At 41.6% G+C, this 14312-nt stretch overlaps 1 protein-coding gene across 1 annotated transcript; it reads left to right on the top strand.

Annotated features, from left to right (window-relative positions):
* Positions 1 to 1322: 1322 nt before the first annotated feature.
* Positions 1323 to 7886, top strand: LOC134445202 (progonadoliberin-1-like). The gene is made up of 3 exons (XM_063194283.1): positions 1323 to 1454; positions 2010 to 2105; positions 7848 to 7886. The coding sequence occupies exons 1-3, from the start codon at positions 1323 to 1325 to the stop codon at positions 7884 to 7886; spliced, it is 267 nt and encodes an 88-aa protein (XP_063050353.1).
* Positions 7887 to 14312: the final 6426 nt, after the last annotated feature.

The raw sequence follows: 14312 nt of genomic DNA, 5'->3' as shown, positions 1-14312 counted from the left end.
TTACGTTTTTGAAGGCTGCGCCTCGGAGGACTCTGCCGGGCGCCGCCATCTTTTTTCTAGTCAATCGAAACAATAGGTCATGTGATACATCACGTGGTTATTGGACTGCAGTCGGAGACCGTCTAAAACTGACTTCAGCTTCAGCGACAAAATATTACAGTACTTATAGGTTTTGTTTTTTTTGTTTTTTTTACAATGGGTGTTTTGTCGCTGAAGCTGAAGTCAGTTTTAGACGGTCTCCGACTGCAGTCCAATAACCACGTGATGTATCACATGACCTATTGTTTAGATAGACTTATCGCGACTAGAAAAAAAGATGGCGGCGCCCGGCAGAGTCCTCCGAGGCGCAGCCTTCAAAAACGTAATTGTAGTTAAACCAACGGTGCACTATCAAACTTCTCAGTGCCTGGATTTACATGTCAACAACCACCCGACACTACAGGATCAACATTTTTGCAACTTTGAGCCTCGTAAATGGGTGTAAAGTAAAGATTTAGCCCCATGGCTAACACAGGTGCCAGGACCTCCCAACAGAAGCTGCATTTCACCTAGCTCGCGGGGTCCGACTAGCACTCGGATTTCGGAATGCAGGGGACCTTTGGATGCGAGGTATGAGGCAAACGTCAGCGCTCAGCATCACATATTGACACAACGTAAACCATTTCACACCGGACTACTCCTTTAAGGGGATCGGACAGCCCACAGCAGTGGGGGTATAAAGTCCTCACAGTGATGCTGCTCAGGACTACAGCAGAAAACCACAGAGCCAAGACCCCTCCAGCCACTGCCACTTCAGAAGGTAACGGCCTGCATTATCTTATTTAGAGGTATGCCTAAATAGTAGTAGAGTAGATCATGTTTTTGGTTGTTTATTTCCAAAATTTATTCTGCCTATGATATGATATTTGCACTTTTCATATGAGTAGGTGGATATTCTCCATGTCCATGATTTTGAAATACCAATAGGCCTACTCAACATCTTTGGCTGCAAAAGAAACTTACTGTAATTTGGTCAGACCATTAAATATAAGTTCATTACTTGATAAATATCCATGACAAGATTTAATTTGTTATCGGGCAGCATGCATTTTGAAAATAACAGACTAATACTGGACCATTATATCTACAAGTATCTACAGCATGGTATTCAGAACAATCAGAAACATAATGTCTAGATTTTTTTAAATGATTTGATTTGATGTTCGTTATATGTGATACAAATTGTATCATGCAATGTAATGTAAAGTAATATAATGTACTGTAATACAATGTTACTGTATGTTAAGTTATGTAATGTTGAGGTTGCATGATGCTGTTTCAGAATGGGAAGTAAGGGCGCCATCGTGTGTCTGCTGCTTGTTACTGCAGCTGTCCTGCAGTGCTCGTCTCAGCACTGGTCACATGGCCTGAGTCCCGGAGGGAAGAGGGAAGCTGACTCTCCCAGCGAATCACAAGTAAGATGCAAATAAGCTTTTATTTTTTAAATGTTTTTATTTTTATTTATCATGCTAGAGGACAGTGAGAGAGGGACAGGGAATGAGTGAGGAGAGAGAGAGTCTGGGAAGGGTTTGCAAAGGACCCAGGCAGGAATCGAACCCGGGTCCCGGTCCTGTGTGTATCCCCTGTAATTCCATACAGTATCATATGCAACATATCTATGAAACAGTCATCATGGGTGAGCGGTTAGGGTGTCAGACTTGTAGCCCAAAAAATGCTGACTCCCGGCCAACCAGGTTGGTGGGGGGAGTAATTAACCAGTGCTCTCCCCTATCTTCCTCCTTGACTGAGGTACCCTGGGTATGGTACTGTTCCACCGCACTGCTCCCTTGGGGCCACCATTGATAGCTACCCCCTTGCACGGGTGAGGCATAAATGCAATTTCGTTGTGTGCAGTGAATAGTGGAGTGCTGTGTCACAATGACAACGGGGTTGGAGTTTCACAGTTGGGCTTTCACTTCACTTTCACATTATTCTAATGGCCACATGTTAATGTTTCCATAATCCCTCAGGTGATGGAGGGTCTCCCCAGGAGAGGAGGGGCACGCTGTGGGAGTGACACCAGAGAGGCAGCCAATCAGGAAAGGCCCAGCACACTGGAACAACTGGTAATACCAGAGACGGTTTAGTGCAGAGACCACAGCAATATAAAGTTATCATATTAAGTTGGCCAGTTTTGTAAAATTGTGCGTGATGCTGCTGTTAAACGTTGCCTGGCTGTTTCTCTGACCGGAGTTCTCCCAGCGCCAGCGGAGCAAATGAATTTAGGAAACGTGATTGGTGGATTCTGCGCTGGTGTTCGATGATTGACAGTTTGGCCACGCCTTTTTAGGAGACCAGAAGTACTTGGTTAGTGAAACATTCCATCCTATTGTTGACGTCACCAGCTGGCTATCTTATTAGAATAGAGAATCTTTGGTAATACTGTGTCCTCCTGCATCCTGTTTAGAGTATAGTAGTAGTAGTAGTACATAGTACGTAGTACATAGTAATACATAGTAGTAGAGGACCATTATTAATCACGAAGGAAATGAATGTGTCTAGCAGCATACATAATCCAGTAGGAAAGGCCCAGCACACTGGAACAACTGGTAATACTGTGTCCTCCTGCATCCTGTTTAGAGTATAGTAGAGTACCTTTTATGAAATTACCGGTAATGTGTCTAGCAGCACACAGTATATAATCCAGAGACGCAGCCAATCAGAAAAGGCCCAGCACACTGGAACAACTGGTAATACTGTGTCCTCCTGCATCCTGTTTAGAGTATAGTAGTAGTAGTAGTACATAGTACGTAGTACATAGTAATACATAGTAGTAGAGGACCATTATTAATCACGAAGGAAATGAATGTGTCTAGCAGCATACATAGGCTACATAATCCAGAGACGCAGCCTATCAGGAAAGGCCTAGCACACCGAAGCAACTGGTAATGTTGCTCATACTGTCTACTCTTTAAAGTAGAGTAGAGTACCTTGTACCTGATGTGTCTAGCAGCGTACATAATCCAGAGATGCAGCCAATCAGGAAAGGCCCAGCACACTGGAACAACTGGTAATACTGTGTCCTCCTGCATCCTGTTTAGAGTATAGTAGTAGTAGTAGTACATAGTACGTAGTACTACATAGTAATAGTAATATGCATAGTAGTAGAGGACCATTATTAATCACGAAGGAAATTAATGTGTCTAGCAGCGTACATAATCCAGAGAGGCAGCCAATCAGGAAAGGCCCAGCACACTGGAACAACTGGTAATGTGGAGTAGAGTAGAGTGGAGTATACGTAGAGTACCTTTAATTAATTCTAAAGGAAATTATAATGAATGTGTCTAGCAGCATGCATACATGTCTAGCAGCATACATAGTCCAGTATACTACAATCAGGAAAGGCCCAGCACACTGGAACAACTGGTAATGTGGTGTAGGTATAATTCCTGCCACTTCTCTACGCAGAGAAACTCATGACAAAGTTATGAGAATCATGTGACTCAAACTGATGATGATTGAGACGAAGGTCATCAATAATCATTAGTAAAAGAGTTACTTCCCCTCTGATTGCCAAATGGCTGGCCCAGGGTCCCTGCCATGTTGTTCTCAGTCCTCCTCCTTTAGGAGGCGCTGTGACTAAAGACCCATTCACATTCACCTGGTTATCAGTGACCTTTGATAACCCATTGTCTTGCCCCAAGACCCTCACTCTAGTTTTGGCTGCTGGTCGGGCGAGACGCATAGAGTAACTTGCGCATCAACCTTTGGACACAGTATTGTTTGATATCTGGCCGAATAACAAACATAGACTGCTGAGTTCATCTTACACACACTGTAAGCTTAAAACACCTTTGCAAAGAATTCCTCACTTCAAGTCTAAGACCTTGCCTGGACATATCTTAAGACTTTCATCCGGACACTGTGAACTAAAGGCGAGTTCACTGCGAGAAAAGCCACGCACGCCTCCGTGGGACAAACTTCTCGCATTTGAGATTCAACCGAAGAATCTCGAAGCCGCAACAACAAAGACTTTTGCAGCCCCAAACTCTCGAGGACGAGAGAAACGTGGACTGCAATCCCCATTTCCAGACGGACGTACCGAGCCTTTGGAAACTGGATCTCCCTCTTCATCTCACACAGTAGGCACTGGGCATAGCTTATGTACTGAGATAGATGTGTTTTGAACTATGACTTGAGTTATTTTTCATGTGCACATGTTTATTTGCATTTCTCCTGCTTCTCTGTCTATCCTTCTTCTTAGCTTAGGTTCCCCTCTGCTAACCCATTCTGTATTACTGGCTACTAAGCCTAGCGACCCCGCTTGTGTCGTTCGCACGGAATAGTTCAAGTATTGATTTAACCATCAGTGTTTGGAACTCTCCGAGAATCGTCACAGCGCGACCGTTTCGCTCATTACTCCAGAAATACATGCGCTGCGCCCCTTTGTTGTAACGGGCCATAGCAGGCCCTAGGTTAGCTCCCCGCAACGCTGACCATTTGTTTACACAGACACGCATAGCTACTAGAGTTCCATCTCTCTTTCCCTTCTCTCTCTATCTCTCTCCCTCTCTCTCTCGTTCTTTCACTCTCTCCCTTTCGAAATACTTGATTCTCAGAACCCTCCGAGCATTTCGGTACTCTTTTATACACTGTGAGTGCATAATCTGTAGTAAACCATTCTCTGAATAGCCAACTCTGCTCGGAGCGCTCTGCAAGTTAGCCATTAGCCAAGTTGGGCTTGCAGCGCCTACACAAGCACGCTGAAACCCCACTTCCTGTAGTTTTACAACTCGTAATGGCTGCGTAGACGGCAACGTCTCCCACTTGTTATTTCTTTTATTTCGTTTTCTTTCTCTCCCTGTTCTACTCGGACTTGTTATCGTTAATTCCAGAACCCTTTGATACATTCGCGCGTCCACTAAGGGACTTGAAGCGCCTGAAACCACACGGTTTACTTGTTACATAGCTGCTAGCTATCCCTATTGTTCACGGTTCTGATGCTAACGTTAACCTAGCCGAGAGGACGCCATTGTTGCCCAGCAACAGACACGCACATAGTAATCAGTGCGAGTTCCTCCCACTGAGTACTACTCTCTCATCCCCTTTCATTTCTCTCTCCATTCCACAAGGAATTGTGTGCATTTATTACAGAAACCTAGACATTGTTGTGGACCCTTTGGGCCCTGCCTAGTCGACATTAGGCCTTTGCTAAGCAGCTACTTATCAGTAGCCTTTCCATTGTCTATGCTTTCTGTAGCTAATGCTAGCTTAGCCAACCACACACACGTGGTAGCCTATAGCAACCAGACCCCTGCTACACACACACACACACACACACACACACAGGCTGAACGCCTGTCCCCCCTCTTCTTTCTTTTCCCCTCTTTTATTTTCTTTCTTGTTTTATATTATTGTGCCTTATTTTTGTTATTATTCCATTTAACCGACTTTGAATGTAATGCATTTTATTAGATTACCTAGTAGTTAATAAAAGTAAATCATTTGATTGCATTTTGTTGTCCTTGTTACTTTGTACACCCAACCAACCTATTATTAGAACTTTGCCTTCAGATCAACCTTTGTGCTTGTGTAACCCAGCTGATCACAGAGAATAGGTCTCATACTCTCATCGTTCACTGTGCCCCGCTGAGTAACCCCAGTACAAAACTTATTATTAATTCTGTGTTTAGCAATTTATTGTTGAATATTGTGATTGATAATCCAAGGATTTTATGAGACGGTCCTTAAATTACATTTTAATTAATTTGTTTATTAATAGTAATTAATTCATAATTAATTAAATTCCCAAACGAGATTTTACCTTCAATTCCTGGTATAGCCGCATGAGGAGTAAATCCACACGCAGCTTCCCATACATTAACGTAACTTAAATTACATTACCGGTGCGACCCGTGTAAGAATTCCGATTCTTACGCGACTGTACCTACATTACGTGGTGCGTACCGTGTGAGAATTCCGATTCTCACGCGACTACCCCTACAGTAGAGTAGAGTAGAGTGGAGTATACGTAGTAGAGTAACTTTATTGAATTCTGGTAATGTGGCCCATAATGTCTCCTGTTTAGAGTAGAGTGGAGTAGAGTAGAGTGACCTGCCTTCTATTAATCTTGAAGGAAATTATAAGGTATGTGCACACATGCATGTCTAGCAGCATACGTACATAATCCAGAGACATGTCTCCTCCTGGATCCTGTTTTATTGCATTTTATTAACCCTTTAGCGCAGAACATACAGTTATAACTTTACTGACAGCAAAATTGTAATGGCTATGTCTTAATATGTTACTTAAGGCTCTCTGCAGCAATTTTGTTATGATGTAGTCAAGTGTTTTCAGCANATAGTGAATAGNCCCGTCGGCAACCCCACATGCACTAAGAGGCTACACCAACTCCAGATCTGCAATTTAAACTAACACACATAGACAAACCACACAGTTACTCTTGTGGATATCACCAATAAATAGATACAAGTTGTACAGTATAGGTCAGGTAGACACGGTTATAGTTTGTAGTTGTAGCTTGTGTGACCCTGCTGTACCTTCAACTTGACTTACACAGTCCCTTGTGGACAGACCTGTCTATCTGTATATATCTCTGTATATATCTCTGTTTGTCTGTCTATCTGTCTCTATACAGTATCTCTGATTGTCTATCGGTCTGTGTATATCTCTGTTTGTCTATCTGTGTATATCTCTGACTATCTGTCTATCAGTTCATTCTGTCCATTATCCAAACTCCCGTCCTTGACCTGTACTTGTGGCCTTGTGCTTCGCTGACGCCCCGCCTTGACTGCTGTTATCCGAGCCACAACCACATTTGGAGAGCATTTCCCCATCCATCATCCTGATTGTAAATGAGAAAATGACCTTTAGCAAGCAGGAGGGAGGACGGGAGCTAGGATAATGGAAAGAACCCATGTCTCTATCTGTCTGTCTGTCTGTCTGTCTGTCTGTCTGTCTGTCTGTCTGTCTGTCTGTCTGTCTATATCCTAATATGTCTGTCTGTCTATATGTCTGTCTGTCTGTCTGTCTGTCTGTCTGTCTGTCTGTCTGTCTGTCTGTCTGTCTGTCTGTCTATATCCTGTCTGTCTGTCTGTCTGTCTGTCTGTCTGTCTGTCTATATCCTAATATATCTATCTATCTGTCTGTCTGTCTGTCTGTCTGTCTATCTGTCTGTCTGTCTGTATGTATCCTAATATGTCTGTCTGTCTGTATGTCTGTCTGTCTGTCTGTCTCTATCCTAATATGTCTGTCTATCTGTCTGTCTGTCTGTCTGTTGTCTGTCTGTCGTTATCTTAATATATCTGTCTGTCTGTCTGTCTGTCTGTCTGTCTGTCTATATCCTAATATGTCTGTCTGTCTGTCTGTCTGTCTGTCTGTCTGTCTATATCCTAATATGTCTGTCTGTCTGTCTGTCTGTCTGTCTATGTCTGTCTGTCTGTCTGTCTGTCTGTCTATATCCTAATATATCTATCTATCTATCTGTCTGTCTGTCTGTCTNTCTGTCTGTCTGTCTGTCTGTATCCTAATATGTCTGTCTGTCTGTCTGTCTGTCTGTCTCTATCCTAATATGTCTGTCTATATGTCTGTCTGTCTATATATCTATCTATCTATCTATCTATCTGTCTGTCTGTCTGTCTGTCTCTCTCTCTCTCTCTCTGTCTGTCTGTCTGTCTGTCTGTCTGTCTGTACATATCTCTATGTCTGTCTGTCTATATCTCTCTGTCTGTCTGTCTGACTATCCATATCTCTATATGTAATCTTATCTGTCTGTCTGTTTGTCTGCCTGTCTGTATGTCTGTTTGATTATCTGTCTGTCTCTCTGTCTGTGCGTCTGTCCTCCACAGGTCAGCCTGATGAGCAGAGCAAATGAAGTTTATGACTGAGAGACGTCCAGGAGGCTCCATAAGAACTGCAGTGTGTTTCACAAGAGGCTCCATAAGAACTGCAGTGTGTTTTGTATGACTGTATTGTTTTACGGTAAAAATGTCTGAAAGTCACTGCTGCTTTTGCTAAATAATCTAAAGAACAAACCTGTTCAATAAATACACAATTCTGTATGAAATAAAGAATATCTTGCTTTTAATCATGGAATGATAACCTCTCCTCTTTTTTTCTCTCTCATGCAATAGGCTACTTCACGTTCCCATGTAGCCTAAGACTATCCTTGCTATCTATCAATAAAGACACAATCATTAACTCGTCTTTCAATAAAGAACGCCCCAGTGGCTACCAATATAAAGTTTGTGTTAAATGAGCCATTACTTTGTGAACAACAAGAAAACTTGAAGAAAGTCTCCAAAGTCTTGATCATTGCCAGAGTATGACTTTTTTGCCACTAATGCAACATAGTATTTTGCATGCACTGTATGCAGCACTTTACCCTTGGTAACACTTCAATGTGCACTTTACAGTAATATGCGATTTGTACACTGACTATCATTGTCTACTGTCCAATGACTACTGGTAGTGTGAGAGCCTATGTATTTCTGTGGGATTTCAATGTTAATTTTTGGAGACTAGTTGAAATGTGTTCTAGAGTCATTGAACTTTGAGAAAAAATGTGTCTCCATTTTTTCCCCCAGTTTCTTACCTTTCCCCCACCTGATTTTGATATTTTACTGCAATAGACGCACGAGAGGGCACACCTAGATAGGCAAAAAATTTAGATTACTTGAAAGGACTATGAAACTTCTCCAAGTTATTAAGGACATACAACTGAATATTTTTTGTTTTGGAAGTTTTCTGAATTGTATTTATTTTTATGCATATGAGGCCAAAACTCATGAAATATGCGCATATTTAGGTTACATTTTAAAAGCTACTGTAGGCACATTGGATGGGGCCAGACTTAAACATGTGGGCTCATTGTGATAATACAGTCAAAATACAACTTTCTACAGATGGGTTTGTGGCTATCTGTTTTTGTATGCCCAGAAATCATGAAATACTGTTCTAAGTCCCAAAAAAATGAAAAAACGCCATGTTCTTTTAGAAACCTTGTTCTAACTCAAGATGTGAATGAGATATCAACAAGACCCTAGAAAGTTGCAGTAGGTGGCTAAGAAAGTTTTCCCCAGGTTAGGTCTGTGTAAGATATCACCTTTTCCATGCAACAAAAAAGTCATAAAATCACATTTAGAGAAAAATGTGTAATACGTTTTGGATTCTATATTAGTCAGGCCCTTTGATACTCAGAAACGGGGTAGATATGAATAAGTCTACCAAGTTTGGTGTATCTGAGTATTAGAGAATTAGGTATTCCATGGATTGATGTTCAGGACGCCTGTGCACATATTTAATGAGCTAGGGCCTAATTTGCATAATAAATAAACAAATAAATAAAATTCTGAAAACTTCCATTAAGATTTTGTAAGATTTTATGTCCATAACAAACTGGAGCAGGTTCATAGTCCTATCTATTAAACATGTTTGGCCTATTTAGAAGCAATCTTGACACAATCCAAAGGGGTAGGTCTGATTTCCTGGTCTAATTTAGTGTTTTATGGAAAAGTATGCCAATAACGTTCCATAATATCACCTTCTTTAGAGAACAATACTTTTGTTTACATGTGTTGAATGTGTGGGTTTGATGTAAAAATCAGTCTCTATTTTGCCAAATTCATGGTCGTGCTCATACAATTACACAAAATAAGCAACCAAAAGACTTTTAATGACATTTTTCTGTCATTATTTTGAAGACATGTAAATGGAACAAATTCTGAAACAATCTCAAAATCACCCAAATTTGAGGAAAAATGGCATTTGGGGAGTGCCCTCAGAGTGCCCTCACTGCACACAGTGTGTGTGTGTGTGTGTGTGTGTCTGTGTGTCTGTGTGTCTGTGTGTGTGTCTGTTACAAAGATTAGTCTCTCCCCAATTTCATTTCTCTTTAAAAGTTGCTCAAGTGGTGGAAAATCTAGAGCTATTCCTTTACGAAATATGTAATTTAAAATCACAATCCCTGATCTTTCATGAACGTTTTGTTTTTAAGGTGTAATCTGGATATGATCTGGATTAGTAGTGAACTATTGATCTTGCTGCATATCACTGTATAAACATATGTTGTGCATGCGTGCCTGTGTGTTTGTGTGTGCGTGTGTGTAAGATGTGGTGGTGGTCAGTGTTGGAAGGGGGGGGGGGGGGGCAGCATCCTGATGGCCTGCTGTATACAACTGTTTGTGAGTCTGGTGGATCTGGACCATAGGCTCCTGAGGGCAGGAGGCTGATCAGGTTATGTGCTGGGTGGGTCACATCTCTCACGATTGTGAGGGCTTTGCGGGTGAGGTATTAGATGTCTTGCAGGTAGGGGGGTTGGGTGCATTGTCCCAGCTGAATTCACTATACACTGCAGGGCTTTCCTGTTGTAGTCAGTGCAGCTTCTGCCCCATACAGTGATGCAGCTGGTAAGGATGCTCTCAATGGTTCCCCTGTAGAAGGTGGTCCTGATGGCTGGTGGGGCACTGGCGTGCCTCGGTTTGCGCAGGAAGTAGAGGCGTTGCTGAACTTTTTTGGCCTGTGATACTGTGTTGCTGGTCCAGGAGAGGTCTTCACTAATGTGCACTCTAATGAATTTTGTGCTGCTGCTCACTCTCTCCACAGCAGCACCATCGATGGTTAGTAGGTATTGTCTGGCCTCTCTGGAAGTTGACCATGACCCCCTTTGTCTTGCTGAGGTTGTTGTCGCTGCACCATCTGGCCAGGGTGTCCACCTCTGTCCTGTAGTGAGTCTCTTCTCGATGGGAGATGAGACCCACCAGGGTTGTATCGTCTGCAAACTTCACCAGGTGGTTGGTATTGTGTGGGTTGTTTTGCAGTCCTGTGTTAGCAGGGTGAAGAGCAGAGGGCTGAGCACACACCCTTGTGAAGCTCCTGTACTCAGTGCGATGGTGTCCGAGGTGTTGTGGTTTCTGGCATAGGAAGTCCAGCAGCCAGTTGCAGAGGGAGGTGCTGAGGCCCAGTTTGTCCAGTTTGCATATCAGCTGTTGGGGGTACGATAGCATTGAATGCTGAGCTAAAGTCAATGAACAGCATTCTCAGATATGACTCTTTTTTTCCAGGTGAGGGCTGGGTGTAGAGGGGGGCGCCAGACTCTATATGCGAACTGGTAGGGGTCCAGGGTGGGTGGAAGGGTAGACTTGATGTGTGCCATGACTAGCCATTCGAAGCACTTCAAGGTGATGGGGGTCAGTGCTACAGGACAGTAGTCTTCGAAGCATGATGGGGATGACTTCTTTGGCACCGATATAATGGTGGCGGCTTTGAAGGTGGCTTTAGTGAGGTGTTAAATATGTCAGTGAAGACGTGCTTTAGTTGCTCAGCCCAGTCTTTCAGCACTCATCCAGAGATGTTGTCTGGGCCTGCTGTTTTGTGCAGGTTGATCCTGGTGAGTGCCCTCTCCACGCTATCAACAGGTAGACACAGTGCCTGGTCATGAGGTGGGGGAGGTGTTTTCTGTGGGTGGGTCTTGTTGTTTTCCTCAAAATGTGTGAAAAAGCTGTTTGTTTTATCAGTATGTTAGTTTTCTACTGCATGTCTGTGTGTGTGTGTGTGTGTGTGTGTGTGTGTGTGTGTGTGCGTGTGTGCGTGCGTGCGTGTGTGTGGTTATACTATCACTATGGTATGAGTGCATGTGTCAGAGAAAGTATTTCAATACACGTAGTACGTTTTCCACTGCAGTGTGTGTGTGTGTGGGTGATTTGTCAATGTCTTATGTACAGTGTATTTAGTAACTGCACATTGGAGATTGGTCAAACGCCATTCCAAACTTCTGTGCTAATAGATTTTTTATGCTTTTCCTGCTACATAGATTTTTGATATTAAAGTACACTTAACTTGACTTTACTTGACTCTTGTGGCTGTGTTGTGCTCCTTGAGACTGTCATGAGCTACAGTGAGGAGAATAAGTATTTGATCCCTTGTTGATTTTGTTGGTTTGCCCACTAATAAACACATGATCAGTCTATAATATTAATGATAAAATGTATTCTAATATGGAGAGACAGAATATCAAAAAGAAAATCCTGAAATGAATTCTAAAGAATATATATTAATTGATTTATATTTCATTGAGGGAAATAAGTATTTGATCCCCTGCCAACCATTAAGAGTTCTGATCCCGCAGATCAAATGGCACTTCCAATCAACTTGTTATCTGAATTGAACACACCTGTTAATAGTAACCTGCACAAAAGACACATTGAATCTGCAGAATCAGTCCATAGTATCAGTCAATCAATCAAACTAAACTCACCAACATGGGAAAGACCAAAAAGCTGTCAAATGATGTCAGGGACAAGATTTTAGAACTCAACAAGGCTGAAATGGGCTCCTGGATATTAAGGAGCAAATTGTTTGTGCATTTCTTCCAAATTTTAGGACATACAAAATGATAATCAATCATTAATCTTAGGCCTGTCTGTGGTTCCATACAAGATTTGACCTTGTGGGGATTCAATAGCCAGAAAAACAATAACCAGATAAAGCACCCTAAAACTGTATGGGAAGAGCTAGGAAATTATCTCAAGGCAGCTGGAACCTCAATCACATAGAAAACTATTGGAAACACTTAATACCACAGCGGATTAAAATCCTGCAGTGCATGTATGGTACCCCTGCTTCAGAAGGAACCTGTTCAGGCTCACCTGAGGTTTGCCAATGAACATCAAACTGGATTAGGATATGATTGGGAGGTGCTGGAATCAGATGACACCAAAATCAAACTGTTTGGCATTAACACAACTCGATGTGTTTTGAGGAAGAGAAATGCTGCCTATGATCCCAAGAACAACACCTTCTCCAACATCATACATGAAAGTGGTAACATTATGTTTTGAGGTTGTTTGTCTGGCCAAGACACAGGACAACTTCACATCGTCAAGAAATGGATGGAGGGAGACATGTAAACGTACAATGTTGCATGCCAACCTCTTTCCCACCACCACTAGACTGAAGGTGGGTCATAGATTGGCCTGTTAATATGATAATAATCCATAACATACAGCCCAAGCAACGAAGGAGTAGCTCAAGCAGAAGCACATTAAGGTCATGAAGTGGCCTAGACAGTTTCCAAACATTAACCCTATATTAATCCTATGGAGGGAACAGAAGCTCCCATTTGCCAAAATAGAGTCATACAACTTAAATGATTTAGAGATAATCTGCAAAGAAAAGTGGACAAAAATCCCTTCTAATACATCCACAAACATTGTCATTATCTGAAAGAAACATATGATCTCTGTACAAGAAAACAAGGGCTTTGCCACCAAGTATTTTGACTTATTTTCCTCAGTGGAATACAAATCAATTAATATATATTTTTCAAAGTTATTTTCTGGATTTTCTTTTTGATATTCTGTCTCTCCATATTAGAATACATTTTATCATTAATATTATAGACTGATCATGTCTTTATTAGTGGGCAAACCAACAAAATCAGCAAGGGATCAAATACTTATTCTCCTCACTGTATATGCATATACAGTACAAGTCACTTACACTAATGACAGAAATGTGTACATCTTAAGTACAAAAATTGAGATCGCATGCACCCCCCCCCCCCCTTTTTCCTATTCATTCAGGGTTTTCAAACAATCAGGGTTTTGTGAGTATTCTAACAGTGTAATCCAATCCTCTAAAGTGTAACCTTTCCAAAGATATATCACTTTTTGGTCTGTGATGTTGCATTACAAGTAGTGGCATGTTTCCATTAGCATACCTATACATCTCCAAAAATGTCCATTTGGAGACTCCAAATGGTACTTTGAAAAACGCCTAGGCATACCCACATATAAAATCATGTAGAGAGCACAGATTTCGAGATATTGTAATGAAATTTGAAATGAAAGTTCTTAGAGCATCTTGCCTTTGTTTCATTCTGTCTGTAAACCCTTTCCTTGCAGTAAAAGGTCTGTTTAAGAGATATACATTTTATTTTTTTAGGCGAGGGACAAACATGTTAAAAATTACAATAATTTCTTAATCTACATATTTCACCAGAACAATTTACAGTGAATCTGACTAAATATAAAATAACTACAGAATGTCTGCTTTCCAAAAGTGGTCTTATTTTGTCCATACCACAAAGGGCTGGGTTGCAGTTACAATTTCAATTTGGATTGATTTTTCAGGCGTTTTTCAGGCAAATCACGAGGAATGTTAAGGGGTTAAAGGCACTAAAAGTCAAAAGAAAAAATGGAGACATGTTTTTTTTCATTCCTTAGACCCTATAGAATGAAGATATAAATGTCTCCAAAAATTAACATCCAAATCCCACAGGCCCCCAAATCAGATACATAGGCTCTCACACTATA

This window comes from Engraulis encrasicolus, chromosome 3 (assembly GCF_034702125.1).
Source record: "Engraulis encrasicolus isolate BLACKSEA-1 chromosome 3, IST_EnEncr_1.0, whole genome shotgun sequence".
Taxonomy (NCBI): Eukaryota; Metazoa; Chordata; class Actinopteri; order Clupeiformes; family Engraulidae; genus Engraulis; species Engraulis encrasicolus.
This window is presented reverse-complemented; position numbering and strand designations above follow the sequence as displayed.

What these genes read in the sequence shown, in the direction of transcription:
- LOC134445202 (XM_063194283.1), top strand. Translation starts at nt 1,323, where the DNA reads ATGGGAAGTAAGGGCGCCATCGTGTGTCTGCTGCTTGTTACTGCAGCT. An exon ending in ACTCTCCCAGCGAATCACAA is followed by an intron (nt 1,455 to 2,009) that starts GTAAGATGCAAA and finishes ATAATCCCTCAG; the next exon opens with GTGATGGAGGGTCTCCCCAG. An exon ending in CCAGCACACTGGAACAACTG is followed by an intron (nt 2,106 to 7,847) that starts GTAATACCAGAG and finishes TGTCCTCCACAG; the next exon opens with GTCAGCCTGATGAGCAGAGC.